The sequence below is a fragment of the Falco naumanni genome, chromosome 4 (assembly GCF_017639655.2).
Source record: "Falco naumanni isolate bFalNau1 chromosome 4, bFalNau1.pat, whole genome shotgun sequence".
Classification (NCBI taxonomy): Eukaryota; Metazoa; Chordata; class Aves; order Falconiformes; family Falconidae; genus Falco; species Falco naumanni.
In genome coordinates this window covers 87,467,331-87,492,078 of record NC_054057.1, presented here as the reverse complement: position 1 = coordinate 87,492,078, position 24,748 = coordinate 87,467,331, and the positions used below count along the sequence as shown (strand labels likewise).

The following is a 24,748-nucleotide window of genomic DNA, read 5'->3' as shown; positions in this document are numbered from 1 at the left end:
TCACCAGGAGCTGATAAAGGCCATTAAAAATTACCTGTGTATGTGTATAGATATATACCTGTATAAAAAATTATGCATGAAAACACACAAATATATAACAAAATGTATTTTAAAGAAATTCATTTCCACTTGGTAACATTTTAAAGGTGATAATGAATACACTGTTCCCACAACAGTCAGCGAGCTTCTATATTTATGAGGAAGCCAGCACATGGTGAGCAGCAGAGTATGCTGTTCCCTGTAAGCATGGAAGCAGGCGCTGTATATTCACAGTCCTTTTAAATAGGAACGTACAAGATTAACTTGGAAAACAACTGATCTCTCGCTCCATCCTCTCCCTCTTTCTTCTTTCATCCCCCACCTTCTCTTCTCTGTACACCAACTCCCCCGGCTTGCAGAGCCCAGCGCTCCCCAGAAGCCGTGTCACAGCGGCAGGCACGGCCACAGGGTGTCAGTCGGAGCCAGCGCTGTGCGAGCTGCCGGGTGACGCTGCAGGGTGACGTGGGTGACGCGGGTGACGCTGCCACGGGGATGCGGGCAGGATCCCCCCCCAGCCAGACGCCTTTCCCTCCCCTCTCCCTGCAGCAGTCATGGGGCCCCCACAAGAGATGAGCAGGTGCCCCCTGTGCCCGGCCACCCCTGCAGTGTGCCCTGCACCCGTGGCAGAGGGGACAGGCTCTCGGTCGCAGCTCAGGTGGGCTGGGAGCCCCTTCCCAGGACCCCCGGGGTGCCAGAGTCCCATCCCCACCGCCACCACTTACTGTCACATTTCATCCCCTGGTGAATGAGCCCGTACAGCAATGACCCGCAGTGGTCACAGAAGGTGGGGCTGGAGTACGTGTGGATTTTAAATTTGTGTTTGCTCCGAGGATCCTAGGAGGAAAATAAAAGATAAAGATTATAAACTTGCATGAAATATTGGCAAGGCACCATCGCTCTCCGCATCTCACATGCCAGCTGGCTTCGGAGATGCTGTTAATGGACTTCAGTCAACTGCCACCAACTGATGTGGACCTTTTCCAACAGTCACCAAGATCCAGCTTTATTACTCTTTATATGTGTTGCCATAACAATGAAAAAGCAGCGCATGGGCTTGTCTGGGGATTTACTGCTTTTAAGTAACTTGGTCTTAGCACAGAAAACACCAGGTGAAATTTGTGCCTAAGAATCAACATAAGGGCTGAACACTGCTCAACTTCCACATCAACCCAGTGGGGTAAAGCAGAAAAACCCACCCGTGTTTTCCACCTATATTAAGACCACCCAGTAAACCTCTTTGCGCTCTCGTGCCAACCCCTCTCCAGCACGCCCCTAGGGAACCAAGCTGCTTAGGGTATACTTTGATATTCTGAGCTTTCTTAAAACCAAGGGCAGCCTTTTCTGCAAGAGCAAAGCATGCAGAGCCAGGAGAGCCCAGTTCCTCCCGGACACTGTTTGCAGCCTTGCACAGGCACCTTGCAAACAGCCTTCCCGGACTCCAACAAGGGTCTACCGAGGCTAAACCCGAACAAATTCAAATGAGAAACAGCTTCTCAATAGGGAAATAGGATCAACCACTGGAAGAAATGACTGAGGCAGACAAAGGATTTGGTATTCCTTGGTGCCTTCCATGCAGAGCACCTTTCACAGCTTTGCAGAGGCGGCTGCTGGGCACGCTCTGCAGCAGCACACACACAGGCCGGGGGAAGGCTGTGGTAAGTAGCAGCTGGCTTAATTTCATCTCAGGTTAATTGTTTAAGGGTTAGGGATGAGGCATAGCTCCTGGCTTGGTCATTTGAGCTGCCTGGAAAGGTGCCCGGGCATTAGGAAAGACAGTTTTTCAGGGCACTGTAAGCTAAGTAAATAAATAAGAGTGGAGTCAGAACCAAGCTATAACATAGCTGCCAATACATCACCTCCCGCTGAAATTAATTTTCCTACCACTATTGCACTCAAGCTTTCTGTTGCATTAATCACTAAAATTCTGCATTATTACACAGCACCACAGATAACTTGAGTGATACCAGATAGGCAGAAAAGTAATGGAGCTTCATTTAATTCTATCTGTTAAGTGCTAGGGATTAGGTACATGCTTCAGCAAATTTATTGTACTTGAAACTGAAAATCTCTCACATTTTACCCTAAGCAAACCTCTTCTAGATACGTGCCTCTGATACAGCATGCCACTGTCTCTAGATACAGCATGCCATGTCGGAGAGCTCGTGCGTCAGTTGTGTCAGGCTGAGAGGACAAGGGTTCACAATTAACCCATCTTCTGGACAACCCCAGCCACCAAGACGACAGTTCTTTAAGCAACGCCGTACGTTTGAAAGCTTCGTGTATTCCCCAGAGATATAACAGAGCACGGGGAACTTAAACTTGAATTTTAGGCTAGGAGAGGAGATGGGGGGTAATTTCCCCCCATGAAAGCTTTGGGTAGGCAGTGGGCAGCGAGTGCTGCAGCAGGGGAGCACCAAGCACTGCTGCCCCATGCACAAATAAACACGCACACCTTTCAGAGGGGCTTACGGGTTTAGTCAGATCCTTCCACTGCATACGTTGTAAGCCCTTGAAAACTTACCCTGCTTGATTTTATAACCCGAGCTGTGTTTGTACAGCAGCTCAGGACCATCTCCGTAAGCAGCTTTGCCTGGACAACACAGAGCTCTTTAATCAGCGCGAACCAACTCCCTGCGGGCACGGTGCCCACAGGAACATGTGCAGGAAGGGGCCGGGGCTGCCTCTCTGGAGACAAGGCACCCAAGAAAACAAAAAACTTTCTTTTGCCGCCATCCCAGGAGAAAGGTGGTCTCTGGCTGGCCAGTCAGACACTGAACCGTGCATCCTGCAGAGTCCCCCTGGGCACAGCGCCCACACCCCCAAGCTGCATGATGCTGCAGAGGAGGGCAACCCGGGGATGCTCGGGCATCGGACCACCGCTGACCCTCCGTCGGCAGCAGGATGAGGGCAGCAGCAGGGGGGCCACAGGGGCAATTCTAGCAGAACCCCTCCATGCCAGCCAAACCCCAGTGTGTGACACGGGAGGAATTGCCCCCAAATGTTCCAGTTTCTGTGTTCCCTTCTAGATACAGATATTCCTGTTTAGGCAAATGAAAGTTTTAGTCATTCATAAAAAAACAGAAGCTCAATGCAAAATGAGGCAATTTCCACTTCATGTGAAGGATGTTAAATTCCCACTGGATCTGAGAGTTAAAAAAGACAGAGCTAAAAAAGAAAAGCATGCACCGAGCAGCGCTGCGGCGGCAAGACCATGCTGGCACAGGAACAGCCACAGTTTTCCAAATCACTCCCTCAGCATACCAGCCCCACAAGCAGGCAGGGGGGCTGCTCAGCATCCCAGGTCCCCGCTCACAGGGAGCTGAATCTCTCACAGAGACATTTCAGGCTTCACCTTCTGCTCCCACCCTGAGGGGCTGTTCTGGAGAGATGCAGCACCCTGAGCCCAAGGAGTGCACGGGTGGTGGAGGCAGCCAGGCGTGGGGAGGCAGAGCTGCTTCCCTGGCTGCCAGGGAGGACGGGGTGGGTCGTCTCACTTTGACCGGTGCTTTAGAAGGTGCCAGAAACTGCAAATTCTGGATATCATTTTCGAACAAGGCTGAAATCGTTTTACAAAGAGACTATTTTTGTACCAGAGACAGGGATGACGAGATCACTGCGTATGCAGATGCTGAGAGACTTAAAACAAGAATGGTTAAAAAGAAGTTTGCCAAGAAAAGAAAAGGCGCTCCTCCTCCACCCTACCAGCACAGAGCCGTCCCTGAAGAACAGGGCAGAAAAAGCTTTCTTTGGAGCAGAACTGAAAAATGCCTTTAGGAGTGTTTTACTGCACTGAGTGGCTCTGACCTTTCTAATAAGCACCACCACAGATCTGTCGTCCTCTGCCACAGATCTGTTGTCCTCCAGCAGCGAGCAGCGGAGGGATGTGTGCATGCCCCGAGGATGCAAACCAGGGAAGGAGAGGAGCTGCTGTTGACTCTGACCTGGTACCCTGCAAGCACTGACCCATCAGAGGCAGACGGGGAGACGGGTCCTGCTTCTCAAGTTGACAGCAGGCTTCTGGTCTGAAACGAGCCAGTGCAATATTGCATGCCTTGCAGAGCAAATCTCACAGCCCCTGGCTTCCCCCAGAACCACACACAGCTCTAGTGGCTCATGCCTGAGCTGGCCCCAGCCGTCCCACCGTGGGCACAGTGGCTGCCTGTGGGCCCAGGCTGGCAGCAGCCCAAGCTCTCATGCTCTCCCAGGAATCCAAGAGATTTGATTCATAACTGGGTAATCAACTTGTGGCCTACAAGGCACTCAGCACAGCACAGCCAGACTTCTATTCAGGCTCAGCGATTACCTGTGCCTTTCTTCAGGGTCATACCCACCACTGAGCTCGCTGACTGACCGCATCGATGAAACGTATGCTTTCCTGCTGAACCCTGATGGAGATGCTGATGCAAGAGCCACCACTCACCAATTACGTGCAGGCAGGCAGCTGGTGGCATTGATCAGACTGACAATTTACATGCTGCTCACACTAGCCAGGAATCTGTTTGCTCTTTTGCAGTGGCCTGTCAGGGTGGCACTGGGCCGGGGCTCATCAGACAGCAGCAAGCCACAGCGTGAGAGCAGTGCAGCAGGGCAGGACAGCACTGACCGGCAAGCAAGGACGTTTTGCTTCGGCTTTTTCTTATGCAAAGTCTGTGTCCTGCAAGGGCAGTAGCCCTCTGTCATACCCAGAGTTGCAAAGATGCTGCCTGGGGATTTATTTACTTCTGCACTAAATTCAACTTTGCCTAGCTCCAATGGAGCACAAGCATCACCTCTCCCTCAGGCAGGGAGCTGGGAGGAAGAGCACGGACCAGACCCACCCTCAGGCCCAGCAGCCTGAGCCCTAAAACATTTTTAAACCATGTCCATCCCACTTGGGTTCAATTTCTAAAACTGAAGAAATTGTATTCGTAAAAATATGAAGAGTACTGAAGTTTCTTCTGCTTCTCTGTGCAAATAAACCTGCACAAACACAGCCCCATCGCTGCACAAAGCGCCGCAGCCCCCACCCCACAGCCCCCTGCCCCGGGCAGCCAGACCTGCACCCACAGCTGGTGCCGTTTCAGTCCTTTGTACCGACAACACTCGCTGGACTCCACAGAACAGCCACAGAGCTTTGCTTCAAGATCACGTCTCCCTGCTTTCCCCACCTGACTGCAGGGAAAGCTTTAAATTATCTCTTCCGAAGAAGCATTAACATAGTTCATGTGAAAAGGCCACGTGGAAATGAATTTCATAGCAACTTAAGCAGCCTAACAGCAGAGCAAACCACGCAGCCACAGCTCACCGTCTGCATCTAACGAAACCCAGGCAGCGGACACAACACCAAAAATCTCACACTTTGTTCCCACTTTTCCCCTGGGGAACATCCCTGCCGGTCCACAGGAAACAGCTCGAAGCAGCCTGGCAGCAACTCTAAAGGTGACACTGGAGAGAAGAGCCTGTGGTTCCCCTTCGAAGGAAATAACGGTTCGCAAGAGGCTGGGTCAGGGATGAGAAGACGACAGCTCCGGGTTGAACTGAAGCCAGGAGGTGGGGGGAGGGGAGGGAAAGGTGAACTGGAGACAATGGCAGCCACCAGGGAGGGGACCCTGTGCTCTCAGCAAGGCCGGGTTTGTGGCAGTGCCCCCCTGCCCTGTCCTGTTCGGAAGCTGCTGCTCCAGCACACAGCTCCTGCATCTTCCCACACACCTGCACAGGGCTGGAACAACACCTTTGGTGAGAAATAGTTCCAAGTCCCAGCAAAAACCAAGTAACAAGTGAACAAGAGCGATGGGTCTTTGTTTCAACAAAGAGGGCTATGATAAACCACAGAGGTGCCCCTGAAAGAAGGTTATGTGCGAGAGCAAAACACAGGTACTGCTCAAGGCAAGACGGCAAAAGTCGGGGGCTCCATCACTGGAACATCTTTTCTACCAATATTGTAACTCCTTGCAAGCCTGCTTCAGCAGGCCACGCTTTTAAAGATAATTTGACACTGCTGCACCAGTAAACGGTACCAAACATATTTTTCCTGTTGCTCACAGTATTGCAGCCACAGAAAACCCCACAGGGCCTGAAGGCATCACAGCACAGGCAGCGGGATGCAGGCAGCTCCTCCGCCCAGCCCTTGGTGGGGAAGGGCAAGCGGTCCCTGAGCACAGCCAGCACACCAGCAGCGAGCATGTCCATGGGCACGAGCATCGCCGCTTGGGCTGCTTCCATGTCAAACACATAGCCACAGATAAAACTTGCCCTTGACAGTTTCCAGCAAGTTAATATATTTTTATTGATAAAAGATCTCATCTGCTAGTCAGACAACTGCAGAGGGATATGGATGACAGTTATTCTTCTCTTGCTGCTGCCAATACCAAATAAAATACACTCTTTTACTAAGCAGCAAAAATAAGAAAAGGCAAAGTCAGCTTTTTTTCCCTGAGCAGCGTTAGTATCTCAGCATCACGTAGAACTGTTTGTTATCTTTCACACGCCTTGAGAATCATTTTATTATAGCATAACCTCTCCATGAGAACGGGGCTCCCACAGCACTCTCCTTTGCACCCTCCGGGTTGCCCAAAATGGCACAAAGACCCCCCAAAACACCTCCCGCCTGCAGGACACCATCTTTCTAGACCCCCTCACCAGTGTCACCTGGGTGGGCAGAGGCTGCACCACCCACCTCACTGCCCTCCCAACAGCTGCACTTTGCAGAACCTAGCTCGGACCCATGCACCAGGTCTCCGGAGCCAGGGGCAGGCCACTGACCCAACCACCCTCTCCAAATCCCCTCCTTTAACCAGAGGCACAACAGACATGCCAGGAAAATGAGAGAAGAGCTTTTCAATTACAGGGCTGAAGACATGTGCAGGCTGGCAGGAGAAGGAGCTGGGCTCCGGCAGAGCCAGGGAAGCACCAGAAGGTGCTGGGAGGGAGCAAGGCAGATACATCTTCATCCCACGGGAACTGTCACCAGCTGCCTGTGCTGACAGTGCCGGCAGGAGCAGCAAGCATGTGCCCTCGCACAAGGGGCAGATGGCACACCATGAGAGCTAGAGAAGTTAATTAGCAAGACAAAAGAAAGCAGCAAGTTGCAGCAAGGCTGTGAAGATCTGCTTATGCACCAGACCTGGGGCATCCCAGAGGTACCAGGGATGTAAGGAGACAGGACCTGGGCAAGAGGGTGCTTGGCATCTTCAGGATGGGCACATCTGGAAGAAGGGAAGGCTGCGCATCCCACCTCCACCCTCAAACCCACGATGCTATCCTACATAAAGGAACTACCCAGCAGCAGGTATCCCTTCCCACTGGAGATAACCCCAGAAAGGAGAAACTTGAAGGAGCTGCTAATTTTCAGGTAACACACGTGGCACCTTCATTTGTTCTGCTGCTGACATCTCCTTGCTAATCATTGCCAGCCCATGTTTGACCAAACACTCTAGAGAAGAAACTAAATTTGGGAAAATGGAGCAAACTTCTTTGCATCCTGCTACAAGCATCAGCTGGGATCTGGTGATGCTGTGCATAAAGGGGTAACGACCATGTACTGACACAGCAAAGAGTTTTCTGACACCTGTGACCAGCACCCGATGAAACTTCTCTATTTCTAAGAGAGTGGCAGCAATACTTGCTTCAGTACAAACACAAACGTCTGGAGCTTTTTGAGAAAGGAGGAGCCCAAGACAAAGATGAAATGGTTTTGCCTCCAGCAAACAGAGCGCAGAAAGACCAAAGGTGCAGCAGTGAAATCCTGCCCTAAAGCTGCAAACGGTGGGAAAATTAAATACAAACTTGAAATGACGCTACATTGGCCTGTTACCTTCCTAGAGCAACTCCGATATTCATTAATGCATCCTGATTAGATGACCTTTAACAGGATAATGCAAAGAAGGTCATTTTAATGATTATTTTGTCTACAATTTAAATAATCATGCATTCTACTAATAGCTCTGACTATAATTAGGTTTGCCGACTGCATTACATTACACATGCCTGACTTCAGCTCCTGAAGACCTTGCCATATTTGAGAAAGCTTCAGCTTGAACGGTCACACCAGCTCTGCCTCCAGTGAACAAGAGAGCACAGAAGCATCAGAGCTTGTAATGAAAAATGGCAGAGTTTAACACTGGAACCGGTGGGGCTGGGCTGGCCATCCTCTCCAGAACAGCTCACCAGACCTCACTTCGGGGATGCTGGAGAGAGCACCCAACCTGCTGGCACATTAATGTGAAAGCTACAGTGAAGCTCAGAGCTTTTGGAGGAATGCATGCCCTGGCAGTCGTGGGAGCCCAGGCCAACGATGTGGGGCAGGTGAGCATGCAGCCCTCAGCACCAGCACAGCACACATTTGGACCAAGTCACAAAAGTAAAACACAAAAATGCCTCTGCCCTCAGCTAGCCAGTGCTGTGAGAGAGACACTGTCCTCAGCAATGCCACTGCCCAAAACACTGACCCACTATCACATCTTCAGTCATCAAAAACCTAAAAGGCAATCTAGCATGAAAGCAGTCTCTGTGTCTTCAGTACCAGCATTTATAGCTACAGCTTCATTTTCTGTTGCAAGAAGAGAATTAATGGTTTGGTGGTTGTTTTCGTTGTTTTTTTTGTTTTTTTTTCTTAGAGTCCCTATCATCACCATACAATTAGTCCTCCTCTCCTAGACAGAAGATCCCTATTCGATAGGCTATCCAAGGTCAAACACACAGTCTTGCTTCCTCAAGGAGGTTCAAACAATCATATCAAACAGAAAGTGCTCTCAAGCAGGACTAGTTGACAGTAACAGAAAGAGACTTTGACAAAGAGGGTAGATCTGATTAGATATAAGGAAGAAATCCCTGTGAGGGCGGCGAGGCGCTGGCACAGGCTGCCCTATCCCTGGCAGTGCTCAGGGCCAGGCTGGACAGGTCTGGGGGCACCCTGGGCTGGTGGGGGGTGTTCCTGCCCATGGCAGGGTTGGAACTAGGTGGTCTTGCAGGTCCCTTCCAACTCAAACCGCTCTATGACTCACATTTCACTGCTCTCCAGCTATTTTATATTCTGAAAATGTCAGCCTCCCCCAGGATTATCTGCTTGATATGTGCACAAACCACCATCCCATAAGCACTTAAGAACATACTTAACTTCAGACAGAATAGTTTTATTTAAGTAACTACTATTACTCAGGTGTTTAAAATTAAGCATCCATATATACCGTAAGCATTTTACAGGATATAGTGGTTTTCTCCTTGATTCTCACAGAACTATTAGTACTACAAGATGCAGAGATCAAGGAACAAAGTTGGAATTCTTTTTTTTCTTTTAATAATATTTTTCCCTGGGTTTCACAGCTAGCGTACTAGATTAGAGCATCTCTGAGGATGAAAAGCAGCAGCCAGCTGGAATTAACAGCTCCAGCCCCGGCTGGGAGCTGGGTGGAACTGCAGCATCTCTCCTTTGCAGCCCCAGCCGCTGCTCTGCACTGCCCCTGCAGATGCCAAGCCCGGGGATGCCATCTCACTGGATGCCATCTCACTGAATGAATCCCTTCTCTTCCAGCTCAGCAAAATCACGTGGCTTGCTGTAAGGATGAACACACTGTAAGTCTTAAAACCAATGCAATACATTAAACTCATCATTTCTGCAAGATTTCATTGGATATTGATATTTGTTAAAGGAAAGACAGTCACCAGATTACTGCACCAAATGAAAAAAACGCAGAGCTATTGTCATTACAGCGTAGATGCTAGGTTGACTTAATTATAGGTCATTCTGGATTCATGCTGTGGTTATTAGCAACAACAGAGCAGAGGAAAACGCAAGCTTTGTATCACTTCAAAATGAAGCCCCTGTCCTCAGCTCATTCCCAAAGTAGGCAGGGCATTGCTGTTTGCTGAAGCAGTTTTCCATCTCCCAATTCAAAGCTCCTTAAGGATTATACTGCTCTAAGAAGCCTGACTGACAGTGCAAAAGGAACGAAGTTTGCCCTGCATGCATCCCCCAATTACACCCTGGCTGACAGTCATGCAGGAGCACAAACCCGAGGGCTTTGCTAAATAGCAAAAGAAACCCAGGTACAAAAGGGCTATTTTTGCTCCGTGCTTTAAGTCCCAGGCATCTGCATTGCTCTCGTCATTTTCAGAAATAGTGTATTTAAAAATTAACTCACACCAACCGGGCAGCTTCTACCTGCCTGCCCGATGAGCCAGTGGCAATCGTCACCCAGCAGTAATAGCAAGCAACAGAGAACTTGATATGAGGGGATGTGGAAAGGCCCTTGATCAAGCAGCACCTCTTAAAATGTGACAACTTAGATTTAATTTAGACCTCGCCCTTCTCAGGCAGAGGCTGCCCGCAGTAACCTACAGCCAGACAGCCATGGGGCAGGAGGAGACCGGCGTGGGAGAGACCCGGGGCCAAGGAAGTGGGATCAGGCTGCCCAAGGGCTCCTCACTGGCTCCTTGCTTGCCCCAGCACTGACAGGACTGGTGGGGAGAAAAAGAAAAGCATTACAGCCACCTTCGGCCAAAACTTCACACAGAAACAGGCGAAGCATCTCCCCAGGACCTGCTGCCTTTCCTGCTGGCTGCGAGCTGCCGTCCGGATGATGAGCAAGGATGAGAAAGCGGTGCCTGGGTGGGCAGGCTGCCCAGCGCCTGAGCAAAGCTCTGGAGGTGGCACCTTCATCACAGCCTTCCCTGCTCTCCCCCTGCCAAACCTCATTTTCCTTGAGCAAGGTTAAGTGGTTTCAGCATTTCCATCCCCGCAGCCACCTTTGCCGGCACCTTTCTGCTGTTTCTGCACCACAGCAGGGAAGGTTCCCAGCTCTGCTGCCCCAGGGGCACCCACAGCGAGCTCCTCCTCCAGCCAGTTCGCACCTAAGGCAGCACTGTCAGATTTCACCTCTGTACACACAAATATCAAAACACCTATCTATACATGTATATTTTTGGATATATGACATATACCTCATAGACTGAGCAAAGTCTGCAGGGTGCTAGACTTGTGAGTGGGTCTCCGTGCCATTTTCTTTATGCTTTTTAAATGACAGAACAGGAGAGAAAGCATGTCAGAGCTAAATCCACACGGCCAGAAGGAATCTCACAGCATGACATTACTTAGCAGCAAAGGTCATAAAACCTCCAGCACTGCTGGCTGCACAGTGGAGCGAGCCCAACAGATGCCTCGCTGCCCAGCGGGCACAGGGTGGGCAGTGTGGGTGACAGGGGCTCTGCCACCCTGAGTGCTGGCACTGTGCAGAGGGACACAGACATGTGTGCAAGCTCATTACAGCTTGCCTGGATGGCTGAACTCAACTCTCAGGGGAGTGCTCTCCTGCCACCCTTACCTCGCTGCTCCACGCCTTTGCCAGTTCTCTTCACCCTGCTTCAGCAAGCGCCCGCTGCAGAGGCAGTGAGTGAAATTGCGCCCCGCCACCCCCCCCCAAAAAAAAAAAAAAAAAAAGACAAAAACCCCAGGGGCACAAAGGCAATCAGCGGGAAGCCCTAGCTTCCCTCTCACACAGCTCTACCCTCCTGAGCAACCTGCTCCAGACGTGTGTGCTGGGACACACTCCGTGTGCACACACACGCTCGCACGCAGACCTCACCACTGCTCCCCTGCACGGATCCTGACTGTGCCCCTTTGGCAACGCCCAAAGCGTTCAGAGATGGAGAAAGAGGGATGCTTTCATCGCAGCCAAACCCCATCCTGCCAGCAGAGTGATGGAGTCCTGCCCTCGACCACCCATGCCTCGCTCCCTGTAGGCAGCGCAGCAAGCCGGCAGCAGCTCCTGCCCACACCTCCACTGGAAGACCCTGCTTGCTCCAGGCACTGCAAGGGCTTCAAGGGCTCATGTCTTGCAGCCCCACACCAGTGCCAGCCTGCCACCTTCCCCCGGGGCTGCTGTACAGCTGCAGAAAGGGCCATCAGTGCCATGGCTGCTCCCACGAAGGCGGTGCAGGACAGAGCTGCAGATACCTGGCTGCCACAGACAACCATAACCCAGGCCCAGGAACAATCCCCACCAACTACTTGGGGGTCAGGGTGTTCACACAGGGCCCCCGCAGCCTGAGTACAGGTGCAGGACCAGAGTACTTGTGGATGCATTAGTCTCTTTTGGGCTGGCATCTCTACAGCATCCCCTTTCCCCCGGCACTAACTGATTTTAAGGTTTGACAGCCACCGGTACACCACAATTAGCAGTAACCTCTATGGAGAAGAAAGACTTCGATGAGGAACATGATGCCCAGGGAGGGGAGATTTAAAAATCCAGGTAACACCTTGACTAATTGTCCGGTGTGAAGTGGAAATAAAACTGAGCTTATCAAACCACACACAAACCCCTGTCTTAAATCCCCCGTTCTGGGGGCTGCTCCCGCAGCATGCCCAGCAGCCACAAGGCAGCACACAGGAGCAGGACCCAGGCAGCTGCGGCACTGAGCTGGAAGACACCTACCAGGGCAGCTCAGACAGCTGGAACCAGCCAAAAGCTTCATCACCAGCTCATTAAAACCAACACTCTGCCAAGCATCCTCTCTGCAGGTGGAGGAGGGCTGTCAGGTAGGCTTCAGCATGCTGGAGGCAACACGCTGTGAAGCTGCAAGAACATGTGCCCCAAGAAATCCAGCATCAGGAGGTCAGGGTCAAAACGGGGTTTTGCACAGGCAGGTGCATTGATCAGCCACAAGCTGGGCACTGGGATAGAGTCACTGCTTTGCTAGAGCCAGAGCAGTGACCCGGTTCAAGGGTAGCTCTGGGAATGGGGGTGGGTGGGGGGTGGGTGGGTGTGTCAGTCAGGTACCATCCCACCCCATCCCCCTGGCTGGGGTACCCAGCAGCTCTGCCGTGGGGTTGCCCAGCAGTTTTTTTGAGACCAAAGCCCAGCCAGATCTCTCCAATCCAAACCAGAAATTCTCCAAGCCCAGTACAGTACAGGAGAAACCAGGCAAAAGGGGAAGCCAGCAAGTCTGCCCTTTGGCCGGAACAGAAACACACTTGTGGCAAAGGATCCCAGACCACTGTGACCCATGCCCAGCCGCCCTTCCCCTCTACGTCCCCCACAGCCCAACACCGTGCCCAAAAGGGGCTGACACCCCCCCGTGCCTCCCGCCCCTCCCCAGAGCTCCCAGTATGACAAGCATGGCACACAGCCCCGCCGCGGGCCGGGCGACTGACAACGCGTGTTAAGCCTCCACCTTCAGCTGCCTGTTACGCCGCCTGCTCCCACTGGTTCTATTTTTAAGGGTGAGAGTTGTGGTGCACTGTCGTTTCCCCAATTCGATCTCTTTCCTCCTAGCAGTTCCCCAAATTAGCCAGTTTCCACGGTAAAACACAAAAACTGCCAGACAGACCTAAAAGGTGCTGGCAGAACCGTGCTGGGGAGCCCAAGCCAGCTCCGCTCTGCTGCTCCAGCTCTCACTCGCCCCCGAAAACCCAGGGATTCACCAGGAAATTAAGTCCTTGTGAAAATAAGGATGGGGAATTAGTTAGCAGGCGTTTGGGTGGTTTTCTTGTTTTTTTAAAGAATGACAATATTGTTTTCCATAAGCCACACCTAGACCGGTATTTCTGAGTAATTCTGTTGTCCTTGATGATGCTGTCCAGTCCGTCCTGTGTTTTCCAAAGGAGTTTAAGCAAACACAGCAACACTGATGATGCAAACCACGAGCAAGCATAAAACATGCCTGCAGGTTTGCTGGTTTATTTTTTCTCCTTGAGAAGACCAAACATACGTATCTGTTTAATTAAACCTGCAAGATGATATCGAACAGGCTTGAAAAAAAATATCTGTGTCTGCTCTTATGAGAAAGCCCCCAGGGTGAGGAGCAGGGATGCTGCAGGCGACTGGCGGAGAGCCCCGACACCAGGTAACACCGAACCACCACGGGGCAATGCAGGACTGACATGGAAATAACGATGCAGGGCATTGATGCCTTCGGAAAAAGTGATGAGCTGAGGAGGAACAAGGACTGGCACTTCCCTCGGGGCTGACTCTGGTTTAGCAACACAGTGGGCATCTGTTAAACAACAGCTAATTCTTTCAGGTATTTCACTTGTGACAAAAGGAACTGATCAAGACCTTGAACCCATCCCTGCCAAAGAGAGTGTCGTCTTCAGCTGAGGGCACACTGGCCAAAATCTTAAAGCAGTTTTTTAGCACTTAGTGCTTCATGCATTTTAGTGAACCCCAAGCCTAAAACCTCAGTTCAGGCAGCAGAACCTGGAAACATCATTTTACAGATAGGGAATCTGAGGCTGTGACTCAAGGAACAAGAGGGAGCCAGGGCAAGGCTGCAGGTTCAGCCCCAAACACACGCCACTGTATGCCTGTATGCTGCCAGCACAGCAGGGAGAACAAGTTACTGGGTGATCTGGAAGTGGTTTAGGTGTCTCAAAACTATGAGAGCTCCCAGATCCATGAAAAACAATTAGAGATGTCCATGAAATAACAACACAGAAGTGTCATCAGCCAAGAAACCTGGAGGAACATCTCCTCCAAATTGCTGGGAAACAATAAGATCCAGGGAACACCATGCTGTACCTTCAGGCAGGGCACTGGACCAGGTACTTACATCGGAGGCAGGGCCTTTATCAGCGCCAGGGCAGGAGAAGGTAACGAACTCATGGCACCGCTTGTGCACAACAAAGCAGCAAACTGCAAAGAGAAAACAGCGACAGTGTCAGGGTACGTGAAGGGATGGGCACCACATGAATCCAGAGTTTAAGAAAACATAAAAAGCTATTATGTCTAATCTATGAGAACAGTCATCCAGGACTCAAGCATTTCTTTAAGGTTTAAAAATCTGCCACAGGTTTACTTATTGAATACTGTCAGCTGGACCAGCCGTTTCAGTAAAACTAAGCAGAAGCAAAACGCTGAGCAAACGTCAAAGGAGGGCTGGGAACCCTTATGTTCGCTTTGAGCTCATTGTCACTCGTTGCACACGCTTTGAGGTCACTGCCATCTATAAAAAGAGGGAGAATCTGGCATTTGCGGGTATCTGAACTGAAAAGTGCACGTGTCCAAAAATGGAAGATTGTACCGATGGAACAGGTGGGCAATTTTCCTCCCACAGCTCTGCTTTTCTTCAGCAACTCCACAGCCTCCGTTTGCCAGACCAGAAGACACGTACATCTTCCTCATGCACGCATGTTGATGACAAAGTCACCCTTTCTGGGAACAGCGCAGGAAAATTAATCCCAACATGCCACCACCCAGACTTCCAAGTTAAGTACCCAGAGCTAGATCCGCATCCCTTAAACCACACGCTAATCAGAAGCTGCCAGCAGTCCGTGCAGTCAAAGCGCTGTACTTAAAGGCTAATCTTTTCCCCTAAATACCAAATAAGCACCCTACTTTCAGCGATAAACCTTAAAAAAGGCCACTTGGCACTGCAGATAACGTCAACTGACAGCACAGGTCCTTCTCTGACGGTCTCAGCCTACCTCATCCTGCAGCTGGAGGTGACGTTACTGCTGTGAGAAGCTGGGGTGCCCCAGGCTTTGGGAACAGAGGCACCACCTCACACCCCACGTCCCCTCCTGCTGGGTGCCAGCCCCCCCAGCTCCAGCCGCGCTCCACACCGCAGCCGCACTGCGCCTCGTCCCCAGGGATGCGATCTCTGCTCCGAGAGGCACCACCGCACACGAAGGGAACCCAGGCAGGAACGGAGCAAAGGCAACAAGCACCGGTTTTGTGAACAAAGCAAAGCTGCACAAAGGCTGCCTTTGTCCGGGGGGAACCTGGGCACCAGGCTCAGCTCCGTTCAGGGTTCTCATTGCCACATCCTTGCCCCAAGAGCCATAGTTACACTAAATAAAAGACAAACTGGAAGATGAGATGCAGCCTACTGGAGTTCAGAGAAACTGAGTGCATACAACTGATGGAGCAGTGCAAAAACAAAGCAGGTTTCAGTTGCATCAATATTGGACTTTTCCTAAGGAGCAAGGAAAAGGCAAGTGACATTTGCCATTAAACTCACAATCTCCTTATTGTGCCCTGCTACATCCAGCTTTAATTTTCCTTTCCATATTTTTCTTTGTGAAACAAAGAAACACAGAAGGTTTTAGAGCTGCCAAAAACTCTCTCGTTATAGGACCTCTCCCTTGCTTTTCTGAGTCTAACAAACAAACATTTTTTAAAAACACTGTTCACCACCTCTGTCATTTGTATACAGAGACAGAAGCATCTGGGAAGCAGGAAGGAAGAAATCAGAACTCTATTAGTAAAGATTTGTCCTGAAATGTGTGTATAAACTCAATAAAGCTCCGCGACATGCTGGAGCACGGGCGCTGTCAGGAGGTTACACTCTGATGCCAGCACCCAGGGCTGCGGTGAGAGGTTCCCAGCAGAGCCTGAATAATTTCAGTTCAACAGAAGAAACAAGACTGCTACTGGGCTGAACATCCAGCATTCCTCCATGCCATATGTAAACAGGCTGTTGGACACAAACCTGACTCTGAAGAGTAGGTAACAAAGAAAAGCAGGTCCTTTGGTGCTTCCCCAGGTCCCGAGAAGCTTTTGCACTTTGGGGACAGCAATATCTGTTCCTGCTTGGGGAAAATAACCTTCCTGCCTTTGGGATAACAAGCTAGGGGAAAAAAAAAAAAAGCAGGAGTTGGCTGTGCTGGTCTTCCCACCAGTGACAGTTCACCCACAAGCGACACCAGGTCACCGGAGACTGCCTAGTTCTGCTTTATGTGGTGTGAACCAGGTGCTGGCAGCAGCTGCCCTCCCGCCCTCACCTGGCACCCAGCATCCTGCTGGCTGGACACATCCAGGGATGCCTACACACACAGGCCAGGCTCTGCTCCGCAGGGCTTTGGAGAACGAAACTATTGCCAGTCTCTCCCAAGGGAAACCCCTTCTGAACACAAGGCATCGCTGCCAGCACCCACAGGACGCCAGCCCTGCCCGCAGCCCCCGTCCGGCTGGGCTCACCCCACCTATGCAGCGCTGGGCGCAACGACAGATTTCCTGCAATTCAGGAGCAGGCAGAGGAAAGCAGCCGTCCCAAGGGCGGCTACCAGCACACAGAGCACTCGAGGTAGGGTAAGGATTGAAAAAAAGGTTCATTTCTATCCCTTGTAATGGTGGCTTCACCACCGTAGCTATTTCTGTGCGTGCTCACTGCTTTACTTCCCACATGCACCTCCCCCGAACAGGGCAAGGGCAAGCTGTCGGTTTGACTTTATAGAAATTCAGAAACCTGGCCTTGCTATTTTTGCCCTCACCAAGAGCTGCAGTACTTTGGTTTCAAAAGCAACACCCCGATCCCCTCTGCGCCAGGCGGACAGGACCGTGCCCTGCTCTGCCAGCACATTAACAGGGATGCATCGCTCCCTGCGGTCTGCACCGCACGGCCAGCAGATGCAGCACATCAGCAGCACTGTGGGTTTCATGTGTATTTGATTAAAAATTTTTAAAAAACAAACTCTTAAGTTCTGCTGCACACAGGAACCTGCAGTGGCTTTCTGTACTCTGCCTATGACACATTTAATGTGTCAGGCAGAAGTTAGGTGAGAAGGAGAAACAAGGAAGGAAGTTGAAGAAGCAAGGGAAAGGAGAACACAGGACTGGGAGAGGATGACTGGAGCAAGCGAAACCAGCCCTGGGTGAGCTGCTTGCTCTCACCCCTCCAAAGAAACTACAATAGAACACATTCATCCTACATTCTCACTTGCAGAAAAGGTGAAATGCCCATTTCTAGTGGCAAGAGAGACTAGAAGGCCAATGTCCAAGAAGCTCAAAACCACCCCAAACTTCCATTGCAGCCTCTCCCCCATATTCTTTTAAGATTTCATTGAAGAGCTGAATTATTAAAGACCGTGTTGAATACATACAGTAATACATCTGTCCTCAGAGGGCAGGAGGTAAGGAATACACTGGAAATTCAGTATTTTCTCTGCAAGTGGAAAAATAATTGCCACGTGTTCCAAACTTTCATATTACAGCTCAATTAAGCAAATGACAGCCAAATCACTGTAAGTCACCTTTGTGGTGACTGAATACTTAGCAAGAATAGCAGGTCCTCCAACAATCAATGTTAACATCGACTGTAAAGACAATCCATTGGGAGATGGTGAAGCATAACACTTCCCTAGACATCCAAAGCAAATGAGAGGCTCTCTGCTGATTGCAGTGGTGCGGGCTTTGCATCCAACACTTTGAAGGAAGCTCTGCAAGCATTGGAAAGACCCATTCAAGCATTTCATGCACGCTTAGCTGAATACTCAATCCACACAACAAGACAAGCCAATAGAATTAAATGGGTACAGGAGCTTATACCAGTAATCCTGCCTTAACTCCTAACTGTGCATCCTACCCAACAGATGTGAGAAGATTTAGTAGATCTTCCCTCCCGTGACTAATCCAGCACATTACGCTGGGAATAGATTGCTCGCTCTCCATCCTGCCGAGCAGGAGCCAGGCTCCGGCTCCCCACGAGCACGGTACCACAACAGGCAACGAGGCAGCTACGCATCTGGGCACAGCCAGTCTGCTGGGACGAGCACTGCTGTGACACTCCTGGCTTCATCACACTTAAGCATTTTAAGCCTGTATCTTTGTCAGTTTAGAAACTATAGCACAAGCAGCAGCTTTTCCAGGTTGCTAATTAGACAGTCAATTTGTAAATCTTATTATATGGATAATAAAGTTATCAAATCCCAGTGGTGAGCTGCAAAACGTCCCGAGTCATTTATGTACAAGAAAAATAAACATTAACCTTTACCATTTGTTATTACATAATGCAAGAATGATTGCTGGCCCCAAATTCTTTTTTAGAGCAATCTCCACTGTAGGTACCTGGGGAGTCGTGTGTCTTGGGGGAAGCGAAGGACATGAAACCCTACAAAAGACAAGGGGCAGAGTCCTGGAGCTCAGCCTCTCTCCACAGGCTTACCAGACTCGCTGGAACACACATTTTCAACAGCAGTCCCAGCAGAGTTCCTCAGATCAGGGGAGATTCGCACTAAAGCGTCACGGCAAGGTCACACGCCCCCATTCCCTGAGATCCCAACGCAGTTTCAGGAAGAAAGGGCTCCTAGAAGGCTTGTTTATAGAGCAAAGAAACCCCAATAGCAGCAGGGCATTTTCAGCCCCTAAGAACTAGCCTTATTTTGAATGATGAAAAACCAGAAAATGTTAATGTTGTTGCTTAAAAACATATATATTTAAATACATACTCAAATGGCTTCTCGGGCTAAACCACTGCTGAAAAATCCTCAAGACAAACCCTAAAGCAGTTTGTTCACAGAACCTGCCAACCAGAACTGCCTCCTCAAAACTTGTTCCAAGAGTACGAACGTTGCAGAGCACGTGTGCGGCTGCACCCCCTGCACAGGACAGGACCCTGGGGAAGCGAGGGCTGCCAGCGCAGCTCAGTAGTGGGCAGGACACCCATCACCTCCAGGCTGCTGACAGCCAGCCAAAGCAAGCTGCCGAACCCAGGGACACGGGCCAGCGAATTAAAGCTTTATCCAACAGCATGCGGTCGGGAGCAGTCATATGTTTGCATGTTTTGGAACAGTGCTGCAAATTGCTGCAGCAGACAGAAGCCCCTGGTAAGTCCTCAGCAACGGCAGGAGGGACAAATCCAGCACTTCACTGCACCACATGGAAATATTGCTGCAAGAAGCTGGGCAGAATCAGGACTTTTGTCACTGCAGACCCACGGCTGGTGACCAAGATGAGCTGCAAACTGAATGCTGATCTTGGAGATTACTTCCCTCCAGCACTGCCTGCCCCACAGCTGCTGTGCGTGCTGCTTTGTAGGGCATGGTCTTGCCCTGAGCCTGAACCCCAGCAGTTGTCCTGTGTGGTCAACAGGACGAAGAGAATAATAAAATCCTCAGTGAAATTAAAAAAATAGGAGAGGACAGACCTTGACACCAGCCAAAGTACAATGGGAGAAGAGCAGGTGCTTCCAGCAGCGTGAAGCTGCTCTGGGAGCAGCCTGGCAGGTTTTAAGGTGCATCACCCCAACATGTGGGAGAGCCGATGGGAACAGGCAGCTCCCAGCACACGTGTCAGAGGGCTGCGCAGGGCTCTGGCATGCCAAGTTATCAGCGTGGGGACTGCTTAACATACAGCGACCCACCACAAGCATCTTAGTAAGGCACCAGCCAGAGACACTAATAAGGATTTTTCTTGCAGCCACTGCAGCGCATCGCTATGGTGTAGGCAGTCCTGTGGGAATGGAGAGGCCCCTCGACACTCCCAGCAAAAGCAGCAAAAAGTTATTTGTCAGAGAGGACAGGAAAAGACACCACGGCATTTATGCCACTCCAGGCTTGCCAGGACAGGCTGGGCAGCTGACAGCCCTGGGCAGGGAGATGCTTGTCCGCCCCATGCTCTTGGGGGCTGCGCAGGAGCATGGTCCCCCCTGTTCCTGCCCACCCAGTGCAGGGAGCAGCCCCAGCCCATGAGGCTGAAGCCACCTGTGCAAGGGGCTCCCACAGCCGATAGCCCAGGGCTCTGCTCCGCTCTCACGCAGCCCAGGGAGGCCCAGGAGCAGCCCCGGCCACGCCGCCTTCCCCCACTGATGAGCAAGGCAGGTATTGCCACCTTTGTCCCACCAGGTTTGTTCACAGCAAACAGTGCCTGCTTGCTGCGTGTCGCCCGCACAGGCATCTTCTCCTTCAGAGTATTTTCTTTTCTTCTGTTTACAGAATGTAAACAAATGCAAAAGAGTTTTCCCCTACCATATGCACCACAGCTCACCTCGCATGCTCCATCTCCATTCAGAAGCTTTCCCAAAAGCAGACAGTTGGGCAGTTTGCCCGAAGAGACAACAATGCTGAAAGATTTGCTCTTAGAATACAAAATCCTTCCCAGTTCAGTGGCTTCTGCCCAGGAAAAGCCCTTTATCAAAGCTATAAGCTCCTTATACTGGCATCAGGCTACCCAGGGAGCCATCCCAACACTAGCGCAGGTATTGCTAAGAATATGAAAGCCCAGAGAAGTCTCAGGGTTATGGTTTTATTTGCAGACTTCAAGTGTCCGACACTGCTGAGCCTGTCCCGGACTGCAGCACAGCAGATCCAAGCGCTGGAGCTGTGTCTCTGCTTGTGCTGTTACTGCCAGGACACACGTTTCTCTGATGCAGCAGCTGGTCCTGCTCAGCGCAGGTTTCTGGGGGTCTTTTGGGTCCCCGTTTTTCCAGTGTACTTTGACCTTGCTCTAGATCAGATTTGGGGGATGCTAGAAGCACACTCCAGAGGGAAAACTGCCTTGCCCTGTACCCTGGCCACACTGCATGGATCCACTCCATGAAAAGAGTGGGATGAATGCAAAGGGTCACGGATGCTGAAGGGAAAGCACACAGCCCAGAAAAGCCAGGAGAGCCCCAAACCTGCCTCTGAGATGCAGCAACCTTGACACAAGCTGTTGGTCACCTACATGGGGCCCTGGCACTAGCCCACAGCCAAGGGCTTAAAAATGCCAGGAGAGCACAAACCTACAACATAACATCCCTGGCAAGCACAGTAAGGCTGGCTCAAGACAATAAATCATTTCCTGACCCCTGCATGCTATCAGATTGGAGCCTGCCACATGAGATCTGATTAGCCTCATCTCCCACACGAAACATCGTTAGCTGGCAGGAAGGTATCCAGCCCTCCTCAAAAACCCAGACCCTGTGACAAATGCCTTCCTGCAGGAATGAACCCTGCCTAGCAACTCCACGCTGCACAAAGCAGCACTGCCTTTTATTTGATCTCCATTTGTTGCTCTAATTTCATTGCATGAACTCCTCGTCCTGATGTTCTGAAGGGGCTAAATCAATTCCCCCACCCCGAGCCCTTCATAAAATGAATAATTCAGGGAAGCCCTCTCACGGCTCCCCCCCAAGTACATCCTTTCCAGGAACATTCCCGCTGAAGGGAAGCCCTCCATCCACCTCCACCGGGCCAGGGAGAGGTCTGGGGGCAGCAGGAACAGTATGTCAAATAAGGCAGACAGATGGAGAATTAACAGAGACAGAAGAAGGTTCAAGCAAGATTCATTTAAAAAAAATCAAACCTAGGGAGGAGTTAAAACCTCCCCAGAGAGCTGACAGAGCTGTGATTTAGCAGATGGTTCTAATATTGTGAAGCTCGAAGATTATTTTGAGCATATCTTAGTGCGTAGCTGCTCCCTTACAACCTGTGGAAATTCTCATTTCCTAAACAACAAGAGATTCAGGAAACAGCTTGGAATTCGGATTATCAGAAGTGGAGAAAACAAAATAACCAGAGAAAAAAAAATATTTTTAAAGGAGCTTTGTGTTGATCCACCTACGCCAGGCAATCCCATGGGGTCAGATGCATTGACACAGCTTTGCCTGATGATGTACTGAAACGCACTGCAGCCAGCAGTTGCCCACAATTTTCCATTCCCATGTAAAAAAATAAGACTCGCTACATCAAACGAAGTCAATGAAGCATGGTAATCATAAAATAAGGGGAAAGAAGGTTTTCAGGAGGGAAAGTCCTGAATTTCTGACAGCATTTTACAGCTTTTAATCACTTACAGCACATAGGGAGAAGCTGAGCTAAAATTTGTGCTATTAGGATTTAATCCCCAGCTTTGGTTAAAAGCCTTCTGGAGTTCTCGCAACACAACAAATACCTTCAGCTCCTCATGACTTCAGCAGTTTTCCCACTGTCTGCTCCAGGGAAACACAGCGAAAACAAGCGCGCTCCGGGATTTCTGGACAGCGATGCTCCTCTAGGGAAGCATGCCAGGAACCGCTCTGGGGACCGAACGGCGGGGGTCACGGCAAGCCCAGGCTGATGCGCTGGCGGTGTGTGGTTAAGCCTGCTTAACACAAGACACAAAAACCTTGCCCCCTCCTCATTCAGTCCATGCCTGCCCAAGGAGCAACCCCAGGGAAGGATGGAGCCCCCCTCGCCCCACGGAGGACATGGGGTCTGGCAGTTTGCACCGCAGAGCCCCGGCAAGGTGGTCCGCACCGCGGCATCGGGGCGGCAGGACAGTTACTGGAGGCGACAGAGGCTCCTGGGGAACACAGGGAGATGCCACTGATCCAAGTGAAAGAGAGGGGCGCAGGAGTGCTAAAAGGCATTTCTGCATGGTCAATGTCTCACAGAAAGCAAAAGCCATTTTCCTTAAGGAGGAAAAAGAAGAAAGGACAGCACACAAGACACCAGGATTCTCTGCTGCAAGGTCTCGCCAGCCTTACTTCTGTAGGAGACTGATTGCCTGAACCGCTACAAAGACTTTCCATCCAAGAAAGCAATTCTTCTTCCGACCAGTTAATTCTGTGCTAATGGTACAAAGAAACCTTCGTTACAGATTTGAAGAGGCCCGGCCTTGAAAATTAGTGCTGAGAAAGCTGTCATTTAGTGCCAGGAAGATAAAACTATTTCCTGGTATTTCTGAAGTGAAAGCAACAGGATATATATATTTTTTTAAAATCTACACAATCTCCCAGTCATTATAAAAACAACTGGCACTGTCCATTCTGCTCCCTGGCAACTCCACCGGTGGTTCCCGAAGCGGGGACCACCTAGGACCCTACACAACAGGCAGGGCTTTCACCCACCATCACTCATCCCAGGCTGGCTTCGGGAAAGGGATGGAGCACAGACACAAACATGTGCAGAATCAGGGCCTGCCACAGGCTCCACATGTTACTCCCCACCGAGCATCCCCTTAGCTGATGCCATCTCCCCTTTTGGCAGGGAGAAGGGGATGCTCCTGCTCCTCCTGGCCCCCCAGCACCCTCCCCTGCTGCCGCGGGAAGTGCTGAGCCTTCCAGGCAAGGAGCTCGGCGATGGGGATTACGTGCCTGAAGAGCAGGAGCCCTCTCTTTTGGGCAAATCCCCGTCAGGGAAAGGGCAGGCTGAAACAGCCCTCTTTCCCTGGGCTCCTTGTCTGCCCGTACGTCCAGTACCAGCGCTGGCTGTTTGCACACACTTCCCATTTACTCTACATGGAGACTCCCCAGTTCTCCAAGAAAACTGACCCATGTCTCTTCTGCTTGCTTGATGTTTGGGAGGAGGAGAAGGGGAACGTTAGCTTTCGAACAAGGCCGTGTCTGAAGAGATCCAGGATGCTGCAGGAAGAGCCCCTCTCAGGGGCCCGTCTCCCAGAGCTGGTGATGCTGACCAGCCGGCAGTGCCCGCCGCTCCGCACACCCACACCAGCGCTGGCGGCTATTTCCAGAGACACAAAGACATTAATTTTACATTAGAGAGCCTCGTCCCAGCTCAGAATTTAAATACTTCATCAGCATTTCTCCCATACCAAGCTGTAACAGAGATTCCCTTTCAGACTGAATAATTTAGCCCCATGCTCGCTCCTGGGCAGCACAACGCACTGAGTGGTGGCTGTGGCTCTGCCGGCAGTGTCAGTGGGACACAGCAGTGCCAGCAGCAGCTCAGTGAGCCCCACTGAGACCCCCAGCACCACCAGGGCCCAGGGAAGGAGGCACTTCCCAGCAGGAACAACTGGCAGCAGAACCCAGCTCACACCAGGCTCCAGCACCAGCAGCAGGGCTTGCCACAGCCTCCAAAGCTGGGCAAGAGCCCAGGCTCTGCCAGCCCAACTCTACCCCATCCCTGACACCTCCATGAATTACACGTTTGAGGATTCCACAGGAACATTCCCATGTTACAGATGCCCCGGGATGGGGAGGAAAATGCATTCAGGTGCTGAGGGGTTTCACAGGCAGGATCTGGGCTGCTCCTCGCGTTGCCTCAGGCTGCATATTTTGGGAGGTTCCTGCAGACACCATCATCTCCTCCTCCCCT

General features: G+C 51.0%; 1 protein-coding gene across 3 annotated transcripts in view; it reads right to left on the bottom strand.

The window, feature by feature from the left end:
- The window catches only part of PRKCB (protein kinase C beta), a 129,615-nt gene that overhangs the window by 63,372 nt on the left and 41,495 nt on the right, over positions 1-24,748 (bottom strand). For 2 of the 3 annotated variants that reach the window (XM_040591831.1, XM_040591830.1), the window contains exons 3-4: positions 14,563-14,645; positions 762-873 (exon numbers count right to left, since the gene is read on the bottom strand). In XM_040591831.1, the coding sequence (XP_040447765.1) occupies positions 762-873; positions 14,563-14,645 (195 nt within the window). Of the gene's footprint in view, positions 1-761; positions 874-14,562; positions 14,646-15,033; positions 15,118-24,748 lie in introns of those variants that run through there. The other variant, XM_040591832.1, reaches the window with a different exon arrangement.